General features: G+C 35.7%; 1 protein-coding gene across 9 annotated transcripts in view; it reads left to right on the top strand.

Annotated features, from left to right (window-relative positions):
* Positions 1-24173, top strand: part of LOC131435732 (solute carrier family 12 member 4) — a 652550-nt gene extending 628377 nt beyond the window's left edge. For all 9 annotated transcript variants that reach the window (XM_058603892.1, XM_058603893.1, XM_058603896.1 and 6 more), the window contains 4 exons: positions 6153-6281; positions 6453-6637; positions 6824-6963; positions 14825-24173. In XM_058603892.1, the coding sequence (XP_058459875.1) occupies positions 6153-6281; positions 6453-6637; positions 6824-6963; positions 14825-14916 (546 nt within the window). In that variant the 3' untranslated portion in view covers positions 14917-24173. The remainder of the gene's footprint in view (positions 1-6152; positions 6282-6452; positions 6638-6823; positions 6964-14824) is intronic.
* The last annotated feature ends 1943 nt before the right edge of the window (positions 24174-26116 follow it).

The following is a 26116-nucleotide window of genomic DNA, read 5'->3' as shown; positions in this document are numbered from 1 at the left end:
TTCGGATGATCTTCCATGAGATCATCCATTACATTAAATTTTTTTTGTAAATTAATAATACCAAAATAAAAACTTATGTTTAGTAAAATTTCAGATATAAGAAATAAAAAATAAATTAAATTAAATCTACCTTGTAGCTGATGTCTCTGTTCCTTTATCGTGAAGAACGACGTGAAGCTCTTCCAACGATTTCCAATTGGCAGTCTTTTGCTGTTTCCAATTGGCAGTCTTCTGTCGTTTACTGCTATCTCAGTTGCTCTGCCGTCGTTGTGAACACCACTGCACTTGCTGTACCTGACCCCAGGTACAGTGCTTTTGCTCTTGGTGGCGATCAAATGCGATGCTTGCAGTGTAGCACCTCGCGATATATGCCGTCTCTTTTGATCCTACGCAGCGTACAAATTCTGGTACCTGGTAGATCAGCACTGGGTTGCTTTAGCACCTCTGTGCCTTTGCACCCCTTCGTCTTCGCACCTTTATGCGATGGCACCTCTGTGACTCGTCACTTCTATGCTCTCGCACCTCTGTGTCTCTACACCTCTGTGCGTATGAACGGGATGGCCTTCGTTGCTAGCTTTCCAGTCGGGAAACGCCCCGAATATTGCGTTTGCTATGGGCAGTTTAACTACCTGAAGCTTAGAATTGTCTCGGTAGCAGCCGTTAACTCACGAGCCAGTACAATCGAAACACAACCTCTTCGCTTGAATGGTTTTTACTGAATGAATTCATATATCATGAGAGTTATAATATTATCACAATCGATGCTCAATCCCTATATTATTTTCTTCGTATTTATGACAGTGCATAGAACAAAAATGATTATTCTGCCTTTCACTATTTTCGGCAAAAAGTAGTTTGGAAAAAAGTAATCTCCTGGTTTTATTTACGTTTCATACACTTCTTGAGACTCCATATTGTATTCGCCATATTCAAGCCAACAAAGGTTGTTTTGTTTGCATTTTCGTTATCATAACGTTGGGAAAACCTACCGATAACTATCTGAATCAATGAAGAATTTTATGTTATAATCTCATAATATCTAAGTTATTACTACATCAATTCACATAGTAACGATTTACATATACGCTTACGTATTTATAATGGTTTCGCAACCTTTTTTCAACTTGTAGCTAAAACTAAAACTGTGATTAAAGATATGTTAGAATCAAGTAACGATAACTTACTAATGATAGCTAGTTCAATGTTTATGTTATAAAGAAACACTGCCGTCACCTTGTTTTAACCATAACATAAAAAAACATGTTCGTGTTCTTGTTGCAACATAGTTGGGCTAAGTGGTATCAGAACTAGTTACGGGTTGCCAATATTGGAGTCTAATAAACTTATTTTCAACTAGTAGCTAGTAATAAAGTTGCGATTAAAGATATGTTTGGATTAAGTTACGATAGCTTATAATTTATTATTAATTCAATATGACAAAAAGATGTGGTGATTTGAAACCTAAATAACTATTTCGTAACTGGTTAGGTTATGAAGAAACATTGCTGTCACCTTGTTTTAGCCAGTATAACATAAAAAACATATTCGTGCTCTTGTTGCAACATAGTTTGGACTTAGTCGCATCAGAACTAGTTGCGGATTGCTACTTGGGTCTTGACAAACCTTCGACAAAATGTCTCCAATAGCTACATTTTTTGGCTCGAAGTATGTTCTTGTACTTGGTTTCTAAAACCATAAGTTTTTCAAAATTCTGAGGAGTTCCTCCTCCCCGTTTTAGAAACGTCTTGCAAGCATTTGGTTTTGCGAGTTTAGCCTCTGAGCACTCTTTGTCCCACCAGGGGTTGGGAGGCCTTCTGTTAGTCGTTGGCCCAGGAAAGCGTTTAGTTTGGGATTGTTCTGCGGCCTCCAGAATCGAACAAACGAGGAAGTCATATTCTTCAAGTGGAGGGAGCTCTTCCATTGAATTCAAAATACTAGAGATTCTACTTTGGTATTTAATCCAGTCGATATTTTTTGTCAAATCATATGGAATACTAGCTGAATTAGCAATACATTTGTTACAGCTAATTGAGATGATGATTGGTAAATGATCGCTACCGTGTAAATCAGGCAATATTTTCCAGGTGCAATCTAGTCGAATTGATGTTGAGCAAAGAGATAGATCTAATGCACTTGGGCGTGCAGGAGGTCTTGATTTTTGAAACCCTTCGCTCCTGTTACTTTTATAAATTAAATTCATGTCAAAAAGCGTTTTATTGCTAATGTATGAACATCATCATCGGTATCAAACAGCTGGAAGTAAAACAGTCTGCTGGAAGTAAATAATGATCGAATTTGAAGCATAAAATTTTTGCGCATACCTGAAAGATTACGAGATGATCATTCATTAACATTTTCTAATTTGTCATCAAATCTTTTTCATCTCAAACAAGGTTAACTTTATCACAACACCGCTGTTAGATAAACACTTGTTATCATAAAATTCTCAAATCGAATGAACACAATTTCACCAAACGCTTTAACCATCGATGTTGTTTTTATTGACATTTTGAAGCGACGCGAACAGATTTCTACTAAAAAAGTTGTTGATTTTGCATTGCGATTATTGTTTTGCTTTCAACTGTCTCCGGCATTTGACAGCATTCAAAACAACATATTTTTCAACTACTTGAATATATGCAAATCAAAAACCATTTTGGTTGAATCAAAAACAAATTAGTTAAATCAACTATTGCAAAAATCAAAAACTGCGATATCGCAATTTTATGATCGAAGGGTTCTCCGTGTAGATTTGATAACACATAGTTGCTCTAACTACATATCTGAGACTCAGCATAGCTCCATGCCAAAGCCTTCAACTTCAATTTAGTAGCCTACACTTCCTTCATCATATGTTCTTTACAAGCACAACTACAAGTAGATTCTATATTCACCGATTTCGCTGCGCCATGTTAAGTAGATTGAGATTGAACGGTTCATTTTTGAATTGGCCTCGATCTTATATAACTGGTCATGAAATGAGAGTGAAAATAGGAGACTGTACAACAGGGTCGCTTTTACAGAAGGGCAGTGGGGCACGTGGCCCCGGGCCCATGGTTTTAGGGGTCCTTGATGGGACCCGCCGAGCAAAAAAAGATCATTTAGTTAGTAAGGGGCACGCAAATAAATCTTGCCCCCGGGCGTATACGTAAAAGTGGAGCTGCTGTACAACCTCCATTTGCTGTTACCTCTGGAGTTCCTCAAGGAAATCACCTTGGACCGTTTATAATTGTATTGTATCTCAACGATCTAAATTTTTCGATTATGTGTATGAAACTATCGTTCGCCGATGACTTACATATTTTATATTTCAAAATGGTTTTCAATGCCACTAAATGTTCCGTTATCTCATTTAGTGGCAAAAAGTTTGTATTCAAGTTCGACTATAATATTCCACAAACTGTTCTTGAACGCGCATCGTCTGTTAAGGACCTGGATGTTCTTCTGGATTCCAAGTTAAATTTTAAAGGGCACATAGAGCTTACTATCTCCAAAGCCTCGAAGCTATTAGGATTTGTTTTCCGCGTTACTAAAAAAAATCTCTGATATACATTGCATGTAAGCTCGGTATTGCGCTTTAGTTCGCTCAACTCTTGAATATCCAACGCATTGAAGTGATTCAACGAAAATTTGTCCGATTGGCTCTCCAACGTCTTCCATGGAGCTATTCTTCAAACTTACCGAGTTACCATGACCGCTGCAAACTGATTGGTCTCGATTTATTATTTGTCAGTCGCGATGTTTGTAAGGCTAGTTTTGTGACAGACCTACTTCAGTCGCGGATCGATTGCTCCAAGCAATTGCAATTGTTTCAATTTGACATTCGACGTCGTAATCTTCGATCCTATTGCTTTCTTCGGATTCCCTATGTTGGAACTAATTATGGATGTCTTAATTCTTTCGACATTCATTTATTACGTAATGTTATTAAGAAATCGTGTCTTATGCTACTGTCTCATTAGATTTAGTTACTATATCATAGAAGCAATAGATTAAAGGAAATGTATCATTTGGATGATTTTAATATATGATTCAAAAGATGAGGAGGTTTTATGCCTGCTGGAGAACAAGTTTGATAGAAAAGAAAAACATTCAGAATAAAATCTGATAACAAGAGAAGGCGCTATCATAATTGGAACTGAAATTAAAAAGAGTACATCAGATCATACTCATCCTGGTCTGCCTTAAAATTCTTCTTACCAAGAAGGAAATGCTTGCCGAGTAAGAAGATGTTGAAGCAAAAAAATGTCTTCGCTGAAATCTGTTTAACTTCTTTCAAAATCACAATTGTAAGCATTTTTATTTTTACTCTAACATTTTCCGTACATCAGAGAGGGGTTTCTCAAAGTGACGTGTTGTATGCGGACTTTTTGATTGTGTTCATATTACAAACTTATGCCGATTATGAAATTATATTTAAGTGAATTTTCAAGTTCTGCGGAAAGTATAACCTGCATAAAAATAGTGGCGTAACGCTTCGCTCGAATATCGCGCGTTTTAGTTTTCAACTCCGCTCGGATTTCGCGCTTTTTAGTTTTCGACTTCGCGCGAATTTCGCGCGTTTTGATTTTGAAATTTTTCGTAACAACCCTGCTAATGGAAAAAAGTATAACCGTTTCTCACTAGGAGCGCTGTTAGTGCCTCCGTACAATGGAAAATCTATGTTTATTTGATTTATGCTACTGTGGTTGTGTTAAATGCGCAGGCAACTTTGTACATGCATTTTAGGAGCATTTACGCACCCATTCTATAGCAGACGGTGCTTTTGGTGTCACGGGCTGCTCAACTACAGTACTATTACACTGGGGAATCTAGGTTTATTTTATTTATGATGGAACTCAATTTGGGATATGAGAACAAGTATGCTATATGAATCTAAACGTTCTACCGTCTTTGTGTTTCCGTATCATTGTAAATATCATAGTTCATCCATTTTCTCGCAGCTAGAGTACAATTATTTTAACAACTTAGCATTAGCAAGTCGCTACCAACACAAGGCTAGGATAAAATTCACTCTTGCATATGCAATGAGTAATATTCGATGTGCTAGTAAATGTTCAGTGTTTTAGCGGCATGCTTTCGCTAGAAGCTTTAATCTCTCTTGATCACACTCCACATACCGCATCTCTATCGCTCGCAATAACAAAATCAGTACCTATTTCTTTACTTCCATCTAAAAGTTTCACATAATCGTTTTTGCAAGAACCTTCTGTCCGTTCCTGCGATTTCCATTGTTCCTTATTTACTACGGTTACCGGACTCTTAACACCGGTGATACCTTGTCATCAAAAGTGCTCGTTGTTTTTCATTAATTAATTTCAACTCATTTTTTCCGTTGCAAGAAGCGTAACCTTTCGTGTTTTTTTTTCTTCCTCCTAATTTAAGTACACTTTTACCTCTATTATTATATCCCTCATTTAACGCCACCGAAAGGTGAAAAAAGAAAATTTTCTTCCGAACACGGATGACCACTTGTCAATGACAACAGATATCCAGGGGAAGATGTGGAAGACAGTTTCCTTTTTCGCTCTTTCTTACCCGAGGGATTAAATATTCATCATTGAACCATTCATAGTACCTACATAGCCGTCATGTCGATGAAGAGAACCATCAAAAATCCGTTCAACGCTTCACGACATGACGTCAGTCTCTCGTACCTTATTCTATGTGCTGAAAAGGTAGCGTGGCATTCTAGATTCTCCTCTGGGGATACCAAGATATCAGTTTTTATTCAATGATAATAGATTTTTCGTTCAATCGGTTTTAGAGTGTAGAAGGTTGCTCATAAAACGTAAACTGTCGTTGATTATTAACTTACATTCTTGTATTTGGTTACACGAAATTTGTAGATTTGTTTTTTTAACGCTTTCTCTACCATCAACCAATCAGTTTTGCTCTTCAAAATTTATTGATTTTGTGACTGAATTAACTACAATCGTTCATGCTCCATTGCGTTTTTTTTCTGGTCGATTTAATTTAGTTGCACCTCACCAGCGTTTCACAATGGATTCTCAGTTGCCAACGATCATTTTTCTCCATGAACTGCTAATAAGAACTCATTAGAGAAAAGACAAACCTTTTTTCAAGCTTCTAACATAGTTTTTATACTGGATTTCATTTTCTGTGTGTGTGTGCGTACACGGCTTCGTTAGGTACAAGCAATCGTTGATCATCACCACAATATCGAAAGTAATGCTAAGACGGCATCCAAAGTTCGGTTCGCGGATCCGGAAGAAAACAAGGACATGTTCAATGACGACGAACGCGAGGAAAAGAATGAGGTAATTGTCAGCAGATTATTTTAATACTGTGATATTATTCGAAGAATACAGCTTGACAGATCGTTAGCCCCATAACATAATGTTTCGACCTTTTTATAATAATTGCCCTTTTATCTCATCTTATTTCCATTTTGTCGGCTTTTGACGGTCCTTCCACTTCCGTGCCAGCAGACTGAAACCGAGAAGGACAAGGACACCAAGGAGAGTGAGAACGACAAGGAGTCGGGCAATGAAAATTCCGAACAGAAAGAGCAGAAACCACAGCTTTCAAACAATATCGCCTCACCCGGTAAGGACAGCAAGAAGAGCGCCGGGGACGAAACGCCCAAATCACCCAGTAAAGCTAGTTATAAGCCGTAAGTTGAACAATACTATGCACGGAGCCCGCGTCCTCTACTACTACTACTCGATGAATTTTCCTAATCAGGATTAGGCACTGATTTGGGTTTCATCGATTTTGTTGGCTTGTCCAATTTTAATTTGTATTCAATTTCTTATCTCAACCATTAACATTTCCACATCATTACAAATCCGGCTACTAGTGACGAAGGCAACGTGAGACGAATGCACACGGCTGTGAAGCTCAACGAGGTTATAGTCAACAAATCACATGACGCCCAATTGGTCATATTGAACCTTCCTGGCCCACCGAAGGAAACGCGCATGGAGCGTGAGAGCAATTGTATCCTTTTTAAATAACAAGAAATCACTGTCTGATATTGTTTGCAGCGCATTTGATGCACCTCGATATTTATTTGGGGGTATGCTTAGCATGAGAATTTCGTGTACGCGATGTTTTACTTGCTGGAATTGATTTTTTTCATAATTCATCAATATACACAACAGTCCTGGAAACTCATACATTTTTTTTAAATTCAAGTTTTGTATTTTTTTTTAAATTAAATTTTTCATATGCATTATTCATGACCAAAATCGACAATTTGCAGGTCTCATGGTCCGATAGTCTGCTATTGAATTTCATCCCGATTCGACTTCCGATTCCGGAGATACAGGGTGATATGCACCAAAAAAATGGAAACAATATGGACTCACTTTTTTCAAAGTTGGTTAAACCGATTTTTACAAACTTAGTTTCAAATGAAACGTCTTATGGTGCCATAGCCTGCTATTGAATTTCATTTGGATCCGACTTCCGGTTCCGCAGTTACAGAGTAATATGTGAAAATAAGAGAAAAAATGTGCACTCAATTTTCTCGGAAACGGTTTAACTGAGTTTCACAAACTCAGATTCAAATGAAAGGTTTCCTAAACATTCGTATTCGAGTGTTCGATAACCAAACACGCGTTTTTATAATCGACATCGGCGAAGGTGCTTATCTCAGCAAGGGCTGAAGTATAAGCACTCTAATATAGCAGCGAGGATTGTGGCTTTAACAAAGCAAGTTTTGTGCAGAGACGTCGCATCGGTGGCAGCAGTTTAATTTTTTGTTTCACCGAGCACTATTGAGCAGTAATACCGCAATTGTTTGCGATCTACAAGTCGACCGGTGGATATACTTCAAGGTTACGCAAAAAGGAACGAAGGATTAAATCGTCCAACAGCTCATCGTGCCATACTAGTTAAGTACATTTAGAAATTTTTAATCCTTTTTAACTGTTTTCTATATTTTTTCACTTCTGTTCATGACCGTTAAAAGTGTGGGAAATTCCACTGCTCCCACACACAAAATATGACTACTAATGGCTATGGAGATGGTGGGTGAAGAAGTAGAGCGTTTAGATATGGACTCTGACTACGAGATGCCTCTACTGAATGATTCCATTCCCTCCTCTGAGAAACTAACCTCTCGTCGTAAAGTTTATCAGGACGATGGCTCGAGAGGTTCGTGGGTGGTATACTTCCGGCCCATATTAAAATCTTTTCGAGTTATGAATATTGCTCGAGATCTGACAAAGCATTACTCGGCAATAAAATCCTTGGACAAAGTGTCGCCAAACAAGTTGCGCGTCGTCGTGTCCGACCTGAAGCAAGCAAATCAGATTGCTGCTAGTGAGCTTTTCACGAGGAAGTACCGCGTGTACATCCCGTCTCGTGTTGTGGAGATCGACGGTGTGGTCCGTGATGAGAGCCTACAATCGAAGATCTGATGAAGGACGGAGTAGGTCGTTTCAAAAATCCCGACCTTCAGCCAGTGAAAATTTTTGAGTGCTAGCAATTGCACTTCAAATCGATAGATGGTAGATTCTACCCATCAGACTCATTTTGCTTGACCTTCGCCGGATCTGCGCTCCCAAATTATTTGGTAGTGGGAGGGCTTCGTATTCCTGTACGCATGTATGTACCACGGGCGATGCACTGTTCCAATTGCAAACAGTTTGGACATACGGCCAACTTCTGTTGTAATAAATCGCATTGCGGAAAATGTGGAGAGGCCCATGAGGACGATTCCTGCAGGAAGACTGCTGAGAAATGCATTTACTGTGATAGAAGCCTTCATGATCTCTCGGTGTGCCCAGCGTACATACAGCGGGAAGAGAAACTAAAGCGTTCGAAACTGTCTTACGCGGAATAATTAAAAAGAACGGCTTCATCGCACCCTGAGAACCCGTTTTCTCTCTTGCCATTTGATGAAGGTAGCTCTGACGACCCCGGCGAAGGAACATCTTACCCATTGCCTGGAGGAAGCAGGAAAAGATCAAATTCGGCCTCGCCCAAGCTTCCTCGTAAAGGCGTTAGACTGTCTTCGTCGCAGAATAATCAAAAAGAAACTAAAAGTGCTGACTCTGAACCGAAGCAAATTCCACCTGATTTGGGAAACTATAATAAGGAGTACCCTGCACTTCCAGGGACATCAAAACACCCAAGTGTCCCCAAATCACAGCAAGAAAATTAGACAAAATCTGAATCTCTGAGATTTTCTGATATCGTGGACTGGATACTAACAGCCTTCAATATTACTGATCCTCTTAGAAATCTTTTAACTGCTTTGATACCAACAGTAAGAACATTTTTAAAACAGTTGTTTGAACAATGGCCCATCCTCTCAGCGATCGTATCATTCGATGGCTAATTTATCATTAGAAATCGATGATATTATCACTGTACTCCAGTGGAATTGCAGGAGTATCATCCCAAAACATGATTCTTTCAAATACCTGCTAAATACTCGTAACTGCGATGCATTTTGCCTGTGTGAAACAAGGCTTATTTGTAACATTACCTTAGACTTCCACAATTACAATATTATTCGCCTGGATCGGGACGACTCTTATGGAGGGGTACTTTTGGGAATCAAAAAGTCCTATTTATTTTATAGAATTAATACCGCGCAAGTGCGTTGGATTTATCCCTGTGTTCGACTTCTAACTCTAGCCGTTAATTAATTTTAGGTGGTTTAAAAAATAAAGTTTTAAAAATCAGTTTTTTTGTTCTAACAAGTTTTATATTCTTCTGTCTATAACATTTCAAAGTGCTATGATAAATTTCAAAAGAGTTATGAATATTTTTATGTAAAATACAGTCGAAATTCGAACTTATATATCGCAGAAGAGTGCAAAAAGTAGCAGATCAAACAGTTTAGGTTGGATAATAATTTCGATTTAGAACAAAACCTCGAAGGAATGGTTTGTATCCGATTGTATCCAAGGATTTCATCAATAAATATGACTGGCAAATTGGAAGCCGCTGTAATATAAAACGAATATAATAAAAGTAATAATAATAAAAATAATAACAATAAGAATAATAATAATGATAATAATAATAATAATAAGAATAATAATAATAAGAAGAAAAATAACAATAAGAATAATAATAACGATAATAATAATGATAAAAATAATAATATGTAACTGTGAATATCTTCAATATATTTAAGAAATATTTTGTTTTCTATTATAATCAAATAAATTTTTCTTAGCTAACACATTGTTGTAAATGTAATCAAATTTGAAAATAACACAACATCAAAGCAACCGGCGATTCTCGAGCTCCAACCTGTGAACATTGGTGGATGTGCTGTATAACAAAGACAAATGTGGCGTATACACTATTGCTGGTAGCCAGCATGGTGGTGCCAGTATACTGACACGCCAGCAGCTGGCAATGTTTACACTATTGCTGGAAATTTCTTGCTGGCAAAATTTGTAAAAAAAACTATAAAAAACATCTTTAAAATACTTAAATCATCATGCTCATTAATGATATTGATCCACTTTGCGCGAACAAATGCTTTTAACTAAGAAAAACATGAAATACGTGCGAGATATACATCAATTTCATTCCGTCGCCATCTTGAATTTCTCCACCAGCATCGCTTGCCAGCATGAAATTTAGAACGATCAAAAATTTTCATGCTGGCAATAACCAGCAGCTGGCAAGCGATTACATTATGCTGGCAGGGCAAAAATCAAAGCAACCGGTCGTGAAATCATTCTTTTTATTGTCCCAACTAACCTCAATTAGTAGAATACGTGAGCTCATTCTTAATGCACAGTAATTATTCATTTTTTTGTAAAAGTGATAAAACGAAAACGGTAGACGACATTGAATACAAAAAGAAATTTCAGTACTGGATTAGAAATTCTAATCACGCACTGTCACCCATCGATAATTAGCTAAGAAAAATTTATTTATTTATAATAAAAAACAAAATATTTCTAAAATGTATTGAAGATATTCACAGTTACGTATTATTATTTTTATCGTTATTATTATTCTTATTGTTATTATTTTTATTATTATTACTATTATTATATTCGTTTTATATTACAGCGGCTTCCAATGTTCCAGTTATATTTATTGATGAAATCCTTGGATACAATCGGATACAAACCATTCCTTCGAGGTTTTGTTCTAAATCGAAATTATTATCCAACCTAAACTGTTTGATCTTCTACTTTTTGCACTCTTCTGCGATATATAAGTTTGAATTTCGACTGTATTTTACATAAAAATATTCATAACTCTTTTGAAATTTATCATAGCACTTTGAAATGTTATAGACTGTTAAGTATTTGCACAAAATCTAGTTTTGTAGAAAAATTCATTACTCTCAGAAGAATATAAAACTTGTTAGAACAAAAAAACTGATTTTTAAAACTTTATTATTTAAACCATCTAAAATTAATTAACGGCTAGAGTTAGAAAAAAAATTTCTTAGGTAAAGTTACTCGAAATTTAATTTTCTACAATATTGTCGAAGACGAAAATTCTCTAGCTGCTTCCAGTAAAAAGTTAATTTTTTTTCTGTCTTTACAAGTGTACTGGAACATGACCGTCCATGTACATAAAACCGCAGTAACAACCCGTGCAACTTTTCATAAGACACCAATGATGAAAAGTCTACGGTTTTGCTGAAAAATAATTAAAGGCATGAAATTGCCGTTTTGGACCACTGTGCCGTGGTGGGACACAGAGTGCTCAGAGCTGAAAGAGAAACAAGCATCAGCTTTTATCGCGTGTAGAACCAACGCAACACCTGAAAGTTACCGGAAATACGCGGCGTTAGAACTCAAAATGGAAAGTTCGATTAAAACTAAGAAACGTGGTTATTGGCCGGTTTGTTGACGGATTAACGAGAGAAACAGCAAACTCTTTGGAACACGGCACGACGCACAGTGGTTCGAATCAATAAAAACATGGACATAAATCGGTAGCTGTCAAACCGTTCTTTTAATGCATATAGTTGCTTTTAGGAAATTATTACAAATATATACCGCGTAAAATAATTCTATTCCTAATTGTTCATGGCCTACTTTGACAAAAAATATAACCATAACTTTTTTTCTGAAAAGATAGAAATTTTTTTCTTCTACAAAGTTTTAGAACTATTGAAAATAATTTCCTTTGTCAAATATACCAAAAGTCTAGGTCGCACCGTTTCGGATATACAAAGCGTTTTTGTGGCAACCTCCTTAAAATCAGTTTTTTATTCATAACGTGTTTCAAGTTATTTTTTTATGCATATTTTTTGTTTGATATAATTGAAGAAAATAAAAAGTCCCATATTTTGGTTGAAGGTAGTGCATAGGTTTGTTGTTTCCTGGCAAAGTTATACAAAATTTTACCTTTTTTACCTATGATAAAACCTTACACCGAAGCGAAATATGCAACTATGCAGCTGATTTTTACAAAATTTTTATTTAACTGATAGCTCACAGCTCTTTTTAAAAGAACCGCAGCTCACCAGCTCACCGCACTGGTTTCACAGATTTTCAACCTTTTGCACAGAGCGGTAGGAAATAGTGAGACTTTTTTTTTGCTTACCAATATGATTTCGATCAGTTATTATGGAAACGGGGAAACGTGCATAGATTTTGCACAGACAGGTTTTTGGCTTGATAACAGATTTTTTTTAAAATGACCTGGCATCCCTGCTGGAAAGGTGGAAACAAGTAACGAGCTCAACGGATTTTCGGCTTTTGAAGAGCGTGTTATAAATGAGAAAAAAATGTGCATGAGCTTTTGTTCGTTCTTACAAATGTGTATCTTTCCTTCTTTAACAGATTGAATGAGTTATTGTCAATAAGAAATCTTACCTCTCACTCAGTAGGCTAAGGTACATTCAGGGATGCCACTCTTGCAGATATTCTCAAATATGACATAATAATAATTCGCAGACAAGTTAGTTCGCATAGCATTGTTCTTTGTGCATCAATGATTTCGATCATGCATATGAAAGAAAAAAACGGAGCAAGAAAAACGGCGCTCAAAACAAACCTTCAGTTCAATCTAAATGAGCCATATTTCAACTCAAGTGTTATTACAAAATGACATTATTGAGACGAATTTTGATGAAATTAAGTCACTTATTAGGAAACTTAAAAACATGAAAGCTCCTGGTAATGATGGAATTTTTAATATTCTTATGAAAAATCTTTCCGATGTTGCCTTGAGACTCTTGGTTAAAATTTTCAACAAGTGTTTTTCATTCGCTTACTTCCCAAAATATGGAAAAACGCTGAAGTAATTTCTATCTTCAAACCTAAAAACCTAGCAGAAACATTAAGCTATCGACCAATTAGTTTACTTTCTTCTATGAGTAAACTTTTTGAAAAAATTATCATGTTGAGAATGATGTCTCATATAAATGAGAATTCAATTTTTCACCAGAGCAGTTTAGATTTCGTCATGAACATTCAACTACTCATCAACTTGTCAGAGTAACGAACATGATAAAATCAAAAAAAATCTTCTGGGTTATCCACTGGAGTTGCTCTTCTAGGCATAGGCATTCGACAGTATTTGGCACAAAGGTTTAATAGCAAAAATGTCTGATTTCCAGTTTCCTATTTATTTGATCGAAATGATTCAAAATTATTTAACTGATCGTACTCTTCAGGTTAGCTATCAGAATTGTAAATCTGAATTGCTACCCGTACGAGCAGGTGTTTCGCAGGGTTCGAGCGTAGCTCCAATCTTGTATAATATTTTCAGTTCTGATCTTCCAAATCTACCCGTTGGTTGTCAGAAATCGCTATTCTGTGACGACACAAGTCTGTTAGTCACAGGTAGAAATCTAAGAGTGATCTGCAGTCGCCTACAAAGAAGCTTAAATATTTTCAGTGATTATCTGTCAAAATGGAAAATTATACCAAATGCAGCAAAAACGCAATTAATTATCTTTCCTCATAAGCCAAGAGCTTCTTTTCTTAAACCATATAATAATCACATTCTCAAATTGAATGGCTTGGAATTGACATGGTCTGATCAAGCAAAATACTTAGGTTTAACGTATGACAAAAAACTCACTTTCTAGGATCAAATTTTCAGCCCAGCCATGCTTTATGCAGTATAAATTTGGTCAAGTTGTTGTTCCACCAGAAAAAAAACGCTTCAAAGGATTCAGAATAAAATTCTGAAAATGATTTTGAAGCGTCCTCCCTGGTTTAGTACAAATGAGTTACACAGACTCACACATATAGAACCATTAGATGTAATGTTACATAATATTATAAGCAAATTCCAACAAAAATCGATGCAATCGCCGGGTAATTCAGCTAGTTATTTATATTTTAGAATTCTTAAATTCGGTTTGTGGAATTTCTTTCAATTTCTTATACAATTAGTAATTTCCGAGACGAGTTTGACAAGTAAGTTATTGAAATTAATGTCACTAAAAATTCCCAACATAAATTTAGAAATACTAGATGGCTTAAAACCATTTGTTGTGGCTTTTTCAATTTATGAATAAATTTGAACATTGTAGTTCTGATTCGATCGGTCTTGTCTCCTACACAACCCCGTATTTTTTTTACTTTCTAATTTTCCCACCTTATAATTGTACCCTTACAATTATGCAAGTGAAGTATTGAAAGTTTGCATAAATCACACAAACAATCAACTAGTACGTGAAATTATCGATATACGAAAGTGTGGAGAAAACATGACAGTTTCATTCGTATTCACGTAATCCAGTTATGTCTTCTACATTACCCTGCAGCATTTTTGAATTTTTTGGCATAGAAAAATTAAGGTTATGTATCGATCCCTTGTGGGCAATACTTTCAATGATATCAACAAAACAACACCAAACTGAATCCAAGTGCGTAACAATTCCTGAACTCAAACTTTTCACTAGATATGGAATTCCTGGAGGTTCTGACGGAAGGTCTGGAACGGGTACTGATGGTGCGGGGCGGCGGACGAGAAGTCATCACCATCTACTCTTAAGAACCTGTCAGTTTCCATCCTTACTCCTTCCGGTCGCTGCGACGGGAAGGATCAACAAATAAATGCTGCGCCGGTCAGCATGGTATCAATTACGCTTCTACATCGTCGTCGCGGTCGTCGTCTTCGGGGCCACCGACGCCGTGGCCATTGTCGTCGTTGTCGTTACACAACGGCGCAATCAACAACACATACACACATACATACACACACGTATTACGAGTACACAAACATCAAACACCTACATTCAGACGGCGAACATTACCGCTCACATACACCAACTAACAACACATGAGTGCGTATGTGACACAAACATTTTTCTACACTCGAAAATACCAAACACACAAAAAAAACTTAAGAAACCAAAAAAAAACAAAAAGATCATAATTATAGTCAAACTGTGAAATCTACTAGTTCTAGGTTATAATATCGAAAATAGTAAACTCTAATAAAATTGGGAAAATTATAGAAAAAAAAACTGGGCAGTTCTAGCAGAAACTATCGTAGAAGTACGAGTGTACCACGATAAGATATGATAACTGGGAGACAGATTAGATTGAGCAAAAACTACTAACTAGTAAGAGTAAATTTCATCCAGATAGTTGGTGCGAATCAAATTGATATACCTACAGCTAAGGTTCAATAAGATATATGAGTCTTTCTTTAAAACGAACAAAGATAAAGAAACACAAAAAATATATGAATGTGTTCTGCTTACTTTCATTTGAATAGTTTAGTCAAATTACGAAGTGAATACAACATAGTTGAACCATTTCGTACCATAGTCAGCGCTACATATATACTCACTTCTGCGTCTTTATGGAACTATTGAGGAACGTCTCCGAACGGCACACCACAATGTAACCATGCAGTACATAATATTCGACCCTGGACAACAAACTGAAAAACAGATAATAATCATTACACCAAAGCACGAAAATCAAACATTCAGGCTACATAAAGAAAATGAACACAACAACATACAACAGCAAAAAGAGAGCTACGTCATTATAAGTTCTAATCGCCGCATGTATTTATAGATGGAGGAGGACAAAAAAAAACTTTTAAGTTTTCTCTCAGACAAAACTTGTTATCTGTTCCGACGGCTCTTGGTCGAAATCATACAGTCATACCGCATCAGACAAGAGCCTAGGGGTTGTTAATGTAGCGTTGATAGTTTACAGATTACCCATTCGAGCAACTATCGTAAAAGAGCGATTAGTATTAGTTTATGTCAATTCGTTTCAATTCAGTAGCAAAGATTAGCAAAGAAAAAGTTAGGGCAAATGCGAGCATAGCTACGCGAATCAACCGTAATGTATTTTTATCTGTGCCAACAGAACGTTTATGTTATGTGATTACGATTGTTTTAGTTTATTAATCTGTTGAGAATATCTTACACTATGCTACGTTGAAATGAAGATCCTGTTTTAGCTGCTTAACCTTTTATTTCTTTTTTTTTTAAATTTTGCATTTGTTTAGAGAAGAAAGAACATCCTTTATTTGTTGTTTGTTGTTTCCTAAGTACCAGACAAAATATCACGTCACAATTCTACAATTCTACAGATTGCAGCCGAATTCAAGTGAAGTGCCTCCATCATCCGGTGGATGAAGGAGACGCGTGGCATTTTGTTGGCACTTTACTGCAGAATCAAGAAACTCCGAACGGTGTATTAGTTGATAGGAAGACTGTCATTCACTAGACTAACATGACTACGCCTTGTTGCATGAAAAAGTACAAAATCAATCACCACCAAGAAAGGAAAACCAAAACAGAAGCAGCGCAACAATTCCGATTATAGTGACCTAAGGTTAATTAGCCACACAAACATTTGGGAAGAAGCTTGACAGACTCGTAACTATTAGCATGTTTTGAAAGTTATTGCCACGAATGAAACGTGCAGGCAATACCAGTATTTTTTAATGTTTGGAACTAGTAAAATGATTTTGTTTTACATTTTGAACAACAAATTGAGCTTGTTAGGGGTTCTTCCTTTTATTATTTTATTATTTTCAGAGGTAAGTTGATTTCATTTCTATAGACCGTGCGACGTTAAAATACCGAATATGTTAATAAAATTGGCTCACTTCCCTGAAAACACCGGTAATTTTTAGTCTGATCTTAGCTGGTTTATAAAATATGCAAACCACTTTAGGCCTACACTTGAACACACAAACAACATAAATGATCACAAAACAGAATTATGAAATAGTATGTATAGAAAGCGTGAATACATTCTCCGAAAATTAACATGTTTAAGACTGTGTTTTTATTTTCAACCAATCTGTTTTACTGATTGTAGGATTTTTTCTTATGAATGAAACGTACTTTTAAGGAAAACTGTTCTATACAAATAAAAATATTGAAGGAACATTTACAAAGCAAATTACCGATGATTGCATAAACAGTGCGTACCGAAAAGCGGTTTTGAACGCATATAACAGCGGAAGTAGCGCTATAGAGGGTAATATAGAAATAAATAAAAATAATACACTATTTTAGAATCGTTGCAAAACACGGAGCAAATACAATATATAAAACTCATCTAAATGTGCTAGACAGAGAACAAGAACCTATATAGAGAAATGATCATTTACTATAATTAATTAAAATCTCTCCTTCGCAAGTATGTGAACTGCCTAAAACTTTTAGTGCAGTTTCCAGTATTTGACAGAAGAGAAGACACACTCAAGAAATTAACATAATTTTATTACAGGTTACTTTAAAATGCGAATATTGAAACCGGTAACGGTGGGTGGGAATGATGCGAGCTAGAACAGATTCGAAGGGATGAAATATAACCTAAGGTTTAGATTAAGAGTATCATACTTTTTCAGGTAATTAAATGTATCTGTTAGTAACAATAATTGCAGCCGTTATGATTTAAAGAGATTATTGAACAAATGTTAAGCATATATAAACTAAGGAGTAAAATCCGAAACACAAACAAAAACTCTTAAACACCAAAGCGATGATCAAAGAAAAACTTAGGCAAAGTAACTTAGGAAACCAGTCGAAAATTCGAGACCCTTCTAGAAGGACGGAATCGAAGCCCAGTGCCAGCAACGGTTTAGATGACGAACACCATTAATCATGTAACCAAGGTGAACCATGCAAGTTTTTCTTCGAACAGGACACTTGTGGTGTTTTGGAAAGATATAGCTCATTTACTGTGAAAATCAAATTTGACAAATACGTATAACATAATAAGAATAATAATATTAATACTAATAATAATAAACGCAGTTAGTTACCGGATTATGATAAAAAACAGCCAAACCGGAGTCACTTTTCATCGGTTCTTATTATTTGAGTTAAACTAAGCTACTTATAATGCAAGATAGCGAAATTATAATCGAACGTGATCTTTGGCAAACAGCTGAAAAATTTCCTGTACTTTTTTTTGCCACGGATTAGCTTTGGTTTGTTAATAATTTTTCGCATTTTTGTTTAGCTACTATAAGTGTATACATCATCCGGAAAGTATTACTATTTGGCCCTCTTTCCAAATTGTAGCCACCTTTCTTTCGAGAATTAAATTACCAAAGAAAAAAATAACATTATGGAATTAGGATCAATTCTTAGATACACATTCGAAATCGAATAAGCTGTAGATAATTGAAGATCAAAACTGAATGTTTCAAGCCATCATATAGCTTAGCAAGTAAGTGCGCGTGGAAATACTTTTTCTTAGTCGAGTAATCTAATACGATGAAAGTCAAGTTTTTAAATTATAGTAAAACACACCTATAGAATGTTACCACTTTTAGAGTAGAGAAACACAAAGGCGAATCAAATTAATAATGAAAAAAGCAGACACAAAAAAATATCTTAAACGGGAGAAAATGAAAAAAAAATAACTAAAAGAAAATTTTAAAAGCAATAACAAGATATTTGAGAAACAGTAAACAAGAAAAAAAATAGTTTAGATGAAAAACAAAAATAGACCGCTCGGTTAGGGACAGAAAGTTTCACAAATCGAAATAGTTAGAGACTGTATGTACATTGTTTAGGTGTGTACTATTCTGCAGAAAACCGTTTCCCAGAATTCTACCCTGAGGTTTGAGATACCTGACAAATCTGACAACCTTCAATCATACCTGAATAGGAGACTTTCCCGAGAAAAATATAAATATATACCTAGTGTTTTGAACAAAAGGCGCATTTCACTTCTAGGAGCTCAATTTTCAATCAGCGATTGAAGTCAACTACCTTGAATGGTGTGCATTTGAAAGCAGAAGGCAGTCGTTTTCTGTCACTAATGTATCTGATGCCGTGCTTCCAATCTGGTTTTCAAGAAACTATTCGTTTCTCATAAGGAAATATAAATGAAAAATACTAATTTGTCCGAAGCAAGCTATAATGTTTTCGAAATTACATAACCAAAATTCTTTTTCTGCGTTTCAAATGCTAGGCACAATTTGGATAGTTTCTTATATCCGAATAGTTCAGGTAACTAATCATTTTCCTGACAATTACGTTTGCTTCAATTCAGTTCTTTTGAGTGATAAGCGACTGGAATGGTCCATTAAAAACATATTTCACCGATTGAGTTCTGAGGAATAGTTTTCGAAAGAATATTGGTATGTCTACAGTTTGCAGTTGTATCAAAGATAAACTCAAGATGGAGTGGTCATCGTTTTTATGTGTACCAGTGAAACAAGACCCCTCGATGACATCGGTTCACTGTCAAAAGTTTTCATTGAACTGCAACTTTTCGTTCAATTTGAATGTTGCTATGCACTACTTCAATTTGTTTATCTTGCCAATATTTACTAGAATATAGTCGGAGTATTGACATTTCACATTACGTTATATATCAAATCATGATCACAAAATATTCACACATAAAATTGAAATTCACACATAAAATTATTGAATATTCAACATCAATCAGTAGGTATTTGAAGTCTGAGGAAAGCTATGGCTGTAGTATGTCCACTGGAAGATAAATTGAGAAACTGAGTGGAACATCTTTCTAGACATACAATTTCATGTTGAAAATTATTGTTTGAATTATATTTCATTCTTTTATTTTCAAATTTTAATATCATCAAAACACAAACTTTAACTTTAATGACATCTTTTACTTCTTCAGATTACTGCTTTTTCATTAAACCGTTCATGCTCAATAGGCACGTTATCCCGTTCTATATAATTTTGATTCTAGCACCGGTGAATTGTTTCCCGTCCGCACTTCGCGTTCTTCATCTTTTGAAAAAATAGAGGATAATGGCATAAGTGGGTTAGAATCTGCACACGAGAGATTACTTACACATCAGTTTTTGTAGGAGTCGCAATCGAGAAAATGTAACCTGGGGATTTTATTACAGGCGTCTAAGAGCCTGAACAGTTGGTGTAGTCTTAGATGAATCTGTTGCAATCTATCGCCTAGTTCAAGAGGACATTACAATTAGGAGAGCAATATGATGATAGTTTATGCACATAAAGCACCGTTTCACTCAACGCTGTTGTAGATTTACGAATATCTGACAAGTTTATGATTTCAGTGCAGAAGTAACAAAGTGAAAAGTTGTCGTTCAAAAACAAACGATGTCTCAACTCATATTCTATTAACTACAAACTTAATTCACCAAGCCGTTCGATTTTAGACAAACCCTGAGATTATAGAAAGTCAAACCGACGAGCAAAGAGAGATAACAAAACACTGAAACTGATTTTCACCTCCAAAGTTATTATTATTTATAAATACCAAATAAGTTCTCCATAGATACCATCGTTACCATTGAACTTCATGGGTTGGGGGGTCAAGCGATGGATATTTACGAACGGTTCACCGGTTCACGATCTGTGACCAAAAATTTTTCAATGGCTTGTATGGTACTTAGTAATCTTGAGTTTATCTTTGGTTGTATGTTTACTTTCTTGGGGATTTCAATGGAAAGCCAGACAGAACAGAAGGCCACACAGAAACACTCGACGGATGAACACGATTGGCACATTGCCGCGAAACTGAATTACCGGTAGCGGCACCTGTCGGCTGTCAATGAAAAATGGAACCAAGAAAAGGAGGGTTCTTTCGAAAATTTTCATATCAGCAGTAGTGATTTGCAACGATTTTTTCGTTTTTCCAATAGTAAAAATAAATATCAGCAATAAGAGCGGAGTACAAGAAAATCAATTTCAAAGTGAATACTACTACTACTTGTTCTAGTTTGAGCTATGACTAAACATGGAAAATCTTCAGAAATGTGTGAAATTGGGTAAGGTTGGGTTTATTCGGACTAACATTTTTTTAAACAGAAGCCAGTGTAGTGTTATTTTTTTCGAATACTAGAATGTTTAGCGATCAAGTACCATGTAATTTGGATACTTTATTTGTTATTTCCAGGAAATTGAAAAATGGTATTGAACCAAGTATAATACTTCATTCAAAATAAACGTTAGTTTTCGCACAATAAATTAAGATCAACATTATCACCCGTTTTGCCCGTTTTTATAAGAAATCGCTGAAAAGGTGGAGTAATTAAAAATTTTCCTACCGATTTGACAGCTCTTGCTGAAAGTATCATCTCGAAACAAGCAGCGCCTCTACATTTTATTTTAGCGTCATTGTGCCAATAACTTCTAGCATCTCCAGCAGAGATGCCAGATCTGAAATCTGCAGATTTCGGACATAGTGCTGCAGATATTTTTTGTTTTTGTTATGCAGACTTTCGCGACCTTTTTTTTTTTTTGCTCGCCAAGTCAGTTTGGCGTATCATACTTTATAGAGATATTGCTGCCAATACTTGCTAACTGTCGGATTACAAGACTTTTAGACAGGCGCGTAGCCAGAGAAAATTTTCGGGGGGGGGGGGGGGTTTAGAACATGGTGATAAATCAACACATGTACAATTTATATCACAATGTTTCCCATTGGTTATAATTTTTTGTTTCGGGGGGGGGGGGGGGTTTGAACCCCTAAAACCCCCCCCTGTGTACGCGCCTGCTTTTAGACTTTTGCAACCCTGTCTGAAGATATTTTAAATTTTTACCTGGCATCTCTGATCTCCTGTTCGGTTTGAGGTTTGGGGTAACTTATGAGATGTACATTTTATTTGTGCTTTCAGAATATGAGCACATATTTGTTTTCTATATAGGTGTACGTTTTACTAAAACGAATAAGAAAATGCCCAGTAAATATTTTAGACTGTTGCCAAAGCAATACCATTACGAAATGATTTTAATATGACAAGCTTCGCATTGTCAATGATATACGGAAGAAAGGTGCATTGTTGCTTTACATCGAAATTGAACTCACATTGATTTCTCAGATATTACTTGGTCTATTTCACGAACTTATAATCAAATGAAAGGTGCCAGGCCTTGACACAACATGGAATCATAGATAACTCAAGTTCCTTACGATTAGTGCGGGAGATGGTACTGTCAAAATACCCTTTGTAAATGAAATTCTCGTACAACAATTACTTGTACAATTCTGATTTCTTCTATTGACATCGTGACAGTTGGTCTGTATTTGGCTTTGACAGTACAGAGATATGTTCTTTTGCACACATCATTTTGGTGCTCGAATAAAAATAATAACGATGACAGAGAGTAAATAGTAAGTTCGATAAACCATTACGAATTGCTAATAGGGTAACGGAGGATGTAATCAAAATAAAGTACATAGTGTCTCGGAATTTTAAAGATCAGTCCATTCTTTATCATATAAGGTATGAAATGTACTTTATTGTGATTACAACCAAAAATATTAGAATGACCAAAATAACTCCGTTCCCTTATTCTTAAGGAAGGGTAGCGTGCTAAAAAAAATACAAAATCTTCCGATGTTCGATCGATGCGATATGATACGTGACCGAGTCAATTCCGCCTAAAATTGAATTCCAGTGTTCATTTCGTTTCTGTGTTGGTATTCCCGGCTATCCGAATTATTTGAAATTTATAATTAATAAGTTACCATACCCAAAAAATAGATCCATACACAATTTTCCACGTGTTGGATTGCTACCAATAAATTATTGATTTAACATGAATATTTGCTACAATCAAAAAACTTTAAACGCATACAAAACAGTTCGGATGCTCACTTTTAAAGACATCAACCGTTGCCAAATAAAACATTCTTCATTATTAGGATGTCTACGTAAACAGTGAAACGATAAATTAGATACGCAACAGAAATAATAAGATTGTATCCGATTACTATTGAAATTTAAATATATATCACATTGCGTACCAAATGCTATCCAGAATCCATTTTTTTTCTAATAAATCTCCCGCCCAAACACCGAGGAGAAAAAGAAAGATAACAAATCAACGTAGATTTTGTAACTAAAAGAGTCCACAAATTGTTAGGTACTGTACGTGAAGTTGACTTGACCTGACTGTATAGAAAAATATAAACAAAACACCGGAACCATCACTTCAAAATTGCCTACTTTCACTGAATGACAATGAGATAACTTTACTGATTGACTTTACATATTTTATCTGTTGTTGATAGTATCATTTAAAGATTTATGCTAGAATTTATTTTTTTACAACCAGAAGATAATGATATAAGAAGTCGTCTAACGCTTTGTTGAAGTCAGTGAGTTTTATTATGATAGCAAAGTTTATAATGTATATTTAGTGAAATCAAACACTTCTGCGGAAGTAGTAGCGTCTTGAAATAACAGCGACTTGGTCGTTTCCGATAGTCTAGTCAAGAACACAGAAAAATGTTTTATTTATTTCGATCTAAACAACAAAATCCATCTTACACGGTCAGCCTGCCAGACACCCCCTGTTTCTGTCTCTCTCTCTATCTATGGAACGATTGTTGATGTTGCCAGCAGTTTGAAGAGGCAGCCAATATACAGATCCTCCGTAGTAATTATATTGGAGAGCAGATACCGAACAAAAGCCCGATTAGTTGGAAGAATGGTACACAATACGCAGGAGAACATAGTTTGTTATTTGAACATGAAACCGGAACAAGAAAATATAACAACAAAGGACAGAAACAAACAAAAAAAAAACACAATTTATCAGCAACTAAAAATCGATGTTAGGAAGTCTTTAAATAATTAAAACATAAGCTAGCAGATTGAACAGAGCAAAGAACTCAACACACACAGTATTGAATTATTCGCAAGTTATGAAGTTACTGAAATTAATAGAGTAAATCGATCATTGATGGCACACAGCAGAATACGGTTGAAGTACGAAAAAAATTAAACCAGAGGTTGAACAAAAACACGATTGAGATTGCAAAATAGGGAAATAAAAATTGGAATTAAAAACAAAACTTTTCGTCTGATTGGATCTTAGTGATTGTCACATCTACTCCACGATGTAGGAATTAACTACGGTGGTCACTTTGCCTTTTTTTATTTGGATTATTTTTTATTACCTTAAGACACTAATTTGGGCTAATTATTTAAACCAATTCATTCAGATTGATTCGGATAGTTTACAAAAGCATGCTTCAGCGTTTATGTCACATATTCGTCAACATTTCTCAGACCAAGCGTATCAGCAAGAAGTCATTATCTGAAACCAGTGGCGTACCTAGGATGGGGGGCGAAGGGGGCACTCGCCCGGGCGCAACGTTTTTAGGGGGGACAATCCTTGAGACCGTTTTTTTTACTCGCCCAAGCCATCTTTCCGGAGATGAAGTTCAGCTGTCACAAAACCAACGATGGGGGCGGCAAAATCTCTTATTTTGTTTTTTTTTGCTCCGGGCGCCAAATTTCCTTGGTACGCCACTGTCTGAAACAATTATGCGGATACAAAAAAATTGATTTGTCGATTACATCACTTGTACGATTTTATCTCCGAAACTGATACTTCAATATGATATATGATATGATATGCCATATGATCTTCAAGCTTAATCCACCATCCAATTTTAGTCTTGAACGAGTCCAAATTTACTGAAATCGGGTCACAAATGTCCGAGAAAATTGAACGGTAATAAAATTGGACGTTAACGTCACTTATACTATTACATCATCCAATCCGGAAGTGACAGCCGTTTGAACTTCAATCCTGTTTAATGAAGTAATAGGGTAACAGAGGTATTTTGGCCACTTCATATATTTTGGCCCACCTAATAAACTTTATAAATTTAACCGATGTTAAGTAACCCATGTGGCATCAACTTGAAGCTTATCACATTAAATTACTTATTGCGGAAAGATTTTTTCAAAGATATTTCAACATTTGGTAGATATTTTTACAAAAAATAATTTCTTCAAATATTTATTTATTTATTTATCTATTCATTAAACAAAATCCATCGGACTGATGTCTAAATGGACTAACAGAGTGGGAAAAAGCCCATCTGAGTTGAAAGATGTATGTCATTCTCAGATAGACATAAAAACCACTATCTTTTAAAAACAATCACAAGCATTACATGATAACTACACAACTACAGGGTCCGCTATCTAACTTTTTTGTTTGAACTAGCGGTTATTTCAGCCATAGCTGATATAAAGCTGCATACAATCGAAAATGTACTATAAAACTGGACCGACCGTATGGCGTACTGCAAGGCCAACCGGAAGGATTGTACTTTAATATGAAAAAATAAATTTTGAAATCGGATAAACCGTTTGTGTTTTATTGCATGTTTGAAAAAAAAGTTACATGACGGACCCTGTAATTAAGAGCTAGTACAAACAACTTATAACAAATTAAGTTATCTATAGTCGGATTATTGCGGATCGCTTGATTTTTTCAACGAAGCGGCGGGAAGGCTCTCCAAACTCAAACAACTCTTCTACTGCAGTGAATGTTCTTATGCATTGCAGTGATTGGCTCGTTGTATCCGAATACAGTCCTGAAGCAGGTTTGTTTTACGCACTGATCTATTCGGTATTCGAAAATTAAGGTCATAAAGCAGTTCAGGAGCATCAATCTCTCCGTTGATCAACTTAACAATTATCAAAACCTGTTGAATTTTTCTACGTCGCTGTAACGAGTTGATTCCTAACAATTGTCATCTGTCTGAATATGGTGGCAAGTTTACTGGATCTCTCCACGGTAAATTTCGGCCCTTATTCTGCGAGTCGAGTGACGTGACTCGACAAATCTCACCTCTTTGTCACATGACTGTAGTCACCCTATTCTAGGAGCAGAGATGCCAGATATTTTCATAGGAAATCTGTATTGCTTTGTATAAAAAATCTGTATTTGTCTGTATTCACTAATGAAAGGAAATTTCGGAAATAAAATGATGTTTAA

This window comes from Malaya genurostris, chromosome 3 (genome assembly GCF_030247185.1).
Source record: "Malaya genurostris strain Urasoe2022 chromosome 3, Malgen_1.1, whole genome shotgun sequence".
In the NCBI taxonomy this organism is placed as follows: Eukaryota; Metazoa; Arthropoda; class Insecta; order Diptera; family Culicidae; genus Malaya; species Malaya genurostris.
The sequence above is the reverse complement of the archived record's forward strand: the minus strand, read 5'-3'. Positions and strand labels throughout refer to the sequence as shown.